The sequence below is a fragment of the Ostrea edulis genome, chromosome 2 (genome assembly GCF_947568905.1).
Source record: "Ostrea edulis chromosome 2, xbOstEdul1.1, whole genome shotgun sequence".
In the NCBI taxonomy this organism is placed as follows: Eukaryota; Metazoa; Mollusca; class Bivalvia; order Ostreida; family Ostreidae; genus Ostrea; species Ostrea edulis.
Window position 1 is genome coordinate 28371404 of NC_079165.1, and position 6826 is coordinate 28378229.

General features: G+C 35.8%; 1 protein-coding gene across 1 annotated transcript; it reads left to right on the forward strand.

Annotated features, from left to right (window-relative positions):
* The first annotated feature begins 586 nt into the window (after positions 1–586).
* On the forward strand, positions 587–6577 carry LOC125682080 (homeobox protein CDX-1). Its single transcript, XM_048922469.2, has 2 exons — positions 587–1340; positions 5238–6577. The coding sequence occupies exons 1-2, from the start codon at positions 833–835 to the stop codon at positions 5747–5749; spliced, it is 1020 nt and encodes a 339-aa protein (XP_048778426.1). The 5' UTR covers positions 587–832; the 3' UTR covers positions 5750–6577.
* Positions 6578–6826: the final 249 nt, after the last annotated feature.

The following is a 6826-nucleotide window of genomic DNA, read 5'->3' on the forward strand; positions in this document are numbered from 1 at the left end:
GTTCTAAAAATTAATCAAATACCGGTTAATTTTAATCGGGAATAGACTAAATAATATTAGAGACAAGCATATTTTTGAAAATCATCCAAATTGAAATTTCAAATTTATTTTTCACGTTATTTATTTAAAAAAGATATATCTACAAATCACAACTGAATTTGTCGGTGTGTTTGAATATCCTATACCTAATCCTAAAATTAGAATTAATAATTACAGTAAAAGACCAAAAATGACAGAAATAAATCCCCGTAAATTACGGGACAGTATGCTGCAGAGCGAACCATATTCACCCATTAATCCCATAATGTCGACTATAATACTTTAATTACCGCGCAATAAGAAAACAGTCGGTGCAACTGTAAATCTAACACCTGAAGCACGAGATAGAAAAGGTTATCGAAACCATCAAAGACAACCCGACCGCAATACATAGAGGTGAGAAAGAAATTGCCTCGTCTCGGCGCCAGATTATCCAATCAGAACGCAGGAATTTTGACGAGAGGGATATATGGGCGGAGCCATTGCCTTATATGGAAGATTAGGTACTCATAAAACACATTGATTCCAAACCATTTGGCATCGATACCTATCAATGATTGAAAGTATACGGAAATTGGAAGATACCTTTGAGACTATAAATTGTTAGCAACACGGCGATTTATAGAGTTGTAAAAATCGTCTCTGCAAGGTTATATCTCGGATTGACCCCTGCTGGATTATTATTGCAGTACTGTAAAATTGTGAAATATTGCACAACTGATTTACTTTTTCAAAACAGAGGACAACTTTAAGTGGATATTCTATGATTTTGTGTGTGTGATATTCTATAAGAATGGTTTTGTGTCAGGAAAACACCAACATGTTTCAAGCCCGTCATTCTCCACCGGCAAGCGGCTACAACTTCAGCCATTTCTCCGGATATATTCCTCAGAGTACTCAGTACCCCAACCCCACGGGACAGAACCATGACTATGGTCAGTACCAGATGGATCCGGCGACTTTCCAGCAGACCCCCTGCTACATGACTTACGGATCCCGCCCCGTGGAGGAATGGGTCAACGGCTACGGGATGCAGAACACGGCGGGAACGGTGAGCCCCCACGGTTACTCCTACCGGCCTGGCCCTCCTATGGGGGTCGATTACACACAGCAACAGCTCCCCCAGACTTCCGGGGTAAGCCAAAATCTCTCGGTGCTAGGGAGTTCCCCTCAACCCGTGTGTTCCCCAACCGCCTCTACTAGTTCCAGCGGTAGCCCGGGGTCCCCCTCCAACAAACAGCTCCGACCCCCCTACGATTGGATGAAGAAGACCTCATATGCTCCCAGTGGCCCCCTTCCTGGTACGTGGAATTAATTCACAAAATGTTAAGAGTTCTTACTGTGAATATATGCATGTCTTTAATTTTTATTGAATGGTCAAAATATCAAGAATTATTTTTCAAAATGTGCAAATCCGTATATAGATGAACAACAATTAATTTATTTTCAACATATGAAATTAATAGATACACATGTAACAATGGATTTGTTTTCCATTTCAAGATTGGACAGAATTTGTTGCATTATATAGGGCAAGTTTTAACTCGCGAGGTTGCTGCATGTGACAAAAATTAAAGAATATTACAATTGTTGTAAAGCAATAAAATTAAAATTTATAAACAGACTCCGTGTACGATTTAAATAATTTATGATATGATTATATACATGTATATAAAAAAAATAATTACTGCTCATATACAATTAACGTTTATTATGACATATAATTTCTAATTTACAAAAATATATATGCACAAATAACTACATATAGTTAAATAAATAAAAATTATTTTTCATATTTTGTGAACGATTTTAATTTCAGTATCAAATATATCATCACAAATACTATTACATGTAGCAGTGTATTTTTAAGACTTTTGATTTGTTGAACACACGAGCAATTTGTTTACCACCCAAACCTTGACGGTGTACCGTAACTAGCCCGGGGACACGTGAAATCCAATCTCAGAGGTGTTAATAGGTCATAGGGCCCCTTACACCTTCGATTGTCCGCTTAATTAAACCGACTAGTGAGTAAGCTACACGTCAAACTGTCCATCTAATCCCTTTATCCAACCTCTATAGGTATCTTGTCAAAGTGAAAATTTAACACCGAATATAACAAACTATTTCAATGTTTAACAACAGGATTATGTATTTTTCTATTTGTTTGGAAGTTTCGTTACCTTTAATTTGAATACATCAAAGCCATGTCCGAAAACTTCTTCTTCTTTTTAAATGTAAATTGCTTTACGAAAAACTTTACCCCCAAAAAAGTAATTTCTTGGAAATATTTATTGAATAATTTAATACAGATTAAAGTTGCAGGATTAAAGGATAAAAATGGGGTTGAATTATGTCCTTCATTATTATAACCATACAAACGAAATTTCAATTTTTCCTAAACATTTTTATGGACTTCCGCGACAGAAAATAAATCAGTAAAAAGTCATTTTATGTCTCGACTTAATTCCTGTCTCATAAATCGACCCGATTCCAATATCGAACTGAAATTTGTCAAACGGCTGTAGCTAAGGATCAATTGGCCTGATGGCGCTCTAATAGGTTCCTAGGGAAAATCGAATCCCCCCGACTAGCGCTTCCGAATCACACCCCGTTTCACGGGTCTCTAATCAGTGAACGTGTTTTCAAATAACATCCATGTTTTCAAAAGATCGGTTTTATATTGATAAGAATGACATAGATGCTTAAATTAATTTGAAATCCATCAAAGCAAGGCTTTGGACAGAGATTGGGAATTGGCTTTTAACGGGTGGATTCTATTCAAATTGGGAAACTAACGAGACTCGTTCGTCTTGCACACAGATAAACCTAAATAAATAATAAAGAAGATTTATGTAATTTTGGAGAAAGACTTGACTAAATAGTTGTTCGGAATATTCCGTGCCGAACTATCCCAGCTTTGCAATATTTTCAGAAAGATCAAGCCTGTTGAATACATCATAGAAAATTGCGAAAAGGGTTTTAAGAGTGTGAATTTTTCATTTTAATTTCAAGCCGCTTATCACCACACTAAACCCCACGTCAAAGTAAAGACAGAAATATTATTTGATGTTTTTTTACGGTATGGAGGGAGTCTCTGGTCATCTTTGATAAGAGTGTATCTAACGAGCTGCCTCTCAGGATCAAAAAGAAAAAATCCCAGATCAGAAAATGGTCCTTGTAGACCAAACTGCCAGCAGGGGACGGACATAAATCCAATATTTTTCAATATTGTTTAATTCAGAAACAATAATTTACCTACATCCTTTTCATGGTTTGTCATTGTATGCCAAAACACTTTCATGTAAATCATCGAAATGTTGTAGCACTTTGGTAATATTTACGCCCAAAGTTTTAATATAGAACAAATACAGACATATGTTGAACTAGGGTAAAAATCAATTTCCTGAGCGATACTCTAGTATTAACCAGTGGGTTGGGGGCGATTTGTGTTTCTACAGAAGAGGGCATTAATGACAGTGTTAAATACTTGCTAACCCACATGTTAAGGAAATTTTTGTGATTTTGTTAATGATGTGAAAACTTTTCAACCTCATGAAATTCACATCAAACTTCAGTTCGTGACGCCATGTAGTAAAAGCAAACAGGAAGCTGGGATTGGGTCCTGCGCGCACCACATTGAGCCATGATATTGGTGTCTCTTAAAACCCTTTTCACCATTAAATAACATAATTTTATGATTCGACAAACATGAAGTACAAACAAACCCAGTTACGGGAAGATGAACCCTGAAAACAATCAAAAAAAGCTCGCTTTTAGCCAATTTTAAATTTAGAAAACACAGAACTGGACAATTGGAAGACTTAAGATCAAAAGATTCTGGAGGACCACCCTTCGTGTGTTTAGAAACCTCGCTGTGGAAGCAAGACTATTCTTTGTGTTACAAATTGGTCTCGTTCAATGATCTTTCTATCTATGTAATTGAGCAAAGATTAACACCCGAGCTTGATTCAGCTGTATCGATGTGGGACAGACTATTTCACACCTAAGATAAAACGTCCCCGCTATCTGTCAGGTCTGTGATAATTGATCGTAGAAAATGAAATTTTGCAAGGTTTGAAAAAAGAGTGACGTAACGTTTCGGCGCTTTTCGGGATTGTTCCGGCTATGAAGGGTTCTCTCCCTTAGAAAACGTCCCACAATTTGCCTTATATATGCCAACTCTTTTCACCTGTCAGGAATTACAGTTAGGAGTCGTAAATTCATGAGCAGAAACATAAACTTATTATCGTTATTGCACTAATAAAATCAACAGTTATTGACACGTGTTCAAATGAAGTCAGTTAGCACATCATTGACATCCTCTCATAAACTGGACGCGACTAGCACCAAAGCAAAATCTAAATTATCATCATTTAACGTTTTATTCACAATTCGATTAAAATATTTTGTTCGGGATATTATCTTTGATGTACATAAAATTTCAGACACAACTGAATCTTTAATTCTTATAAATATATTTTCGTTGTAAATTACCCCCACCCCCATTCCCCGTGAAAGTCAGCGAAGGAAATCATACACTCGTAAGTAATGAACATTAGCATGCTATAGAGGGATAATTTGCGCATACGAAGAAAAAAGGGAACTGGAGATAACTAATGAATATAAGGCCTAAATTGGGCGCTGGGAATACGGGTGATAATTGCAGTCTCTGGCCCGCTCCGGGAGTACCGTGTTTAATATTTTATAACTTCTGAAACAAGAACATCTCACCCAGGAGCAGACTGCAGCTATATAATTAATGCGTTCCTTCATCTGACAATAATCAATAAACTGAGAGAGAAAAACAATATTTTTGTCTATCGTTGGGTTACTTCTTTTAGATTTTCACCTGAATCATGCTTATTTATACATTCAATTTTTATCCATATATTCTCGTACTTTTTTATTTTCACAAGTAAAACTCTTTTTATCAATTCATTTTTTAAAAAATATTTGTTTATTGTTACAAGTGAAACTCTTTTTATGCATTATTTCATTTGTTTATTTTTACAAGTAAAACTATGCTTATCTATTCATTTTTTTCTCATTTATTTTCACAGGTTTTACATTTATTATCCAATCATTTTTTTACCTGTTTATTTTCGCAGGTTAATTTTTTTTTATCCATTCATTCTTTTAATTTTACAGGTAAACTACCTTTTTCCTAGCATTCTTTTACTTGTTTATATTTACAGGTAAAACTCGCACTAAGGACAAATACAGAGTAGTTTATAGCGACCACCAGCGTCTGGAACTAGAGAAAGAGTTCCACTACAGTCGATACATCACCATCCGCCGGAAGGCCGAGTTAGCTCAAACTCTCGCGCTCTCCGAGAGACAGGTGAAAATCTGGTTCCAGAACCGCCGCGCCAAGGAGAGAAAACAGAATAAGAAGCGTGACGACATCAATACCCCCAACCCAGAAATGCCCATCCATGCGGACAACTCCGGCGTCGTGCAGCAACTTTCGCTTCCGGTACACAACACCGCTCAACCAATCATCAAACAAGACCCCATGGATGACTATGGCCACCAGATGTCGCCACAAATGCAAGAGCACAAGGAAGGCATAATTCACCCCCATCATTCCCCAGAATTCCATCAAACGCCTTCACCTGTGACCTCCAACATCAATCCCATCATGCAATCGTCTGCTCCAGTCTCTGTGATCAAAATGGACCCACAGGAGTTGGTATCTCAATCCTAATTCATCTGACCACCTAACGTGCTACAATATATGTGACGTCATGCACCGATACCCCTCCACAGAATGTACATGCGTCACGTGGCCCACTGGTTGGGAATACGGTCAACGTGTAAAGTTTGTGCGTGCGATTTGAAATTTGTGAACGTTGAACAAACCAGTGGCCATTTTGAGTGACTGAATACTCAGAACATGTTGATACATTTGTATGTATTATAAATTTATTGACATTTGATGTACTATGTACTAATACGCATGTAAAACTCTTTTTATTTCTGTAAGGTATTTTTTGTGATTTACATACTAAGGGATATATTTATTGAAACCGTTGAATAAATTGCAAGAATGTACATAATAAAATACATTCAATTGCATTGAGCCAATTTGTTGTAACGGAGAGAGCAAGCGTGCATGAGAGTTTTAATAATGCTGTTTAAAACTGATAACTTACTCGAGTTTTAATTCAAAGTTCTATAGGAGTGCACGCTCTCTCACAGAGAAATACAAATATATGAATTGCAATTTATTGTATAAAAAGGAGGAAATCAAGAAAATTTATATATCGGTTTGTTTAATTTGGGAATTGGTATAATTGAAAAATACTTGATTTTTCTTTTAATAAAGTGCATTTTCACCAAAAAACACTGATTTTATGTTTTCTAAGCTCTTTCGTTATTCTTCAATGAACAATTTATTTCGTCGGAAATCAGAAAAATATATATAGTTTACAATGTTTAGATATAAATGTATATACCATACTTTCATGGCTAATTTGAATTAAACACAATGTAGATTTCTCAGCTATTGATTTGATGACAGCCCATTGAGACAGAGGGGGAAATAACGGCTGGAGTGAACAGTGACCAAATAATGATAATAATTATATAATAATAATGATAAAAAACAAACAAAATAAATAGATAAATCATTCTCTCTCCTTCACCAAGAACACTTGTTACTAAATAAATAAATAAATAGAAATAATATTTAAAGAAATTGTGAAATTGCTAACCCATGTGATTATAATATTTCAAAACGTTTGTGTAAATATTTAAATAGACGCTTTATGCAGAGAAAACA

Bases quoted from the DNA above. Each gene is read 5' to 3' on its own strand.
- LOC125682080 (XM_048922469.2), top strand. From the start codon at position 833: ATGGTTTTGTGTCAGGAAAACACCAACATGTTTCAAGCCCGTCATTCT. The intron at 1,341-5,237 runs GTACGTGGAATT...TTATATTTACAG, and splicing joins TCCCAGTGGCCCCCTTCCTG to GTAAAACTCGCACTAAGGAC.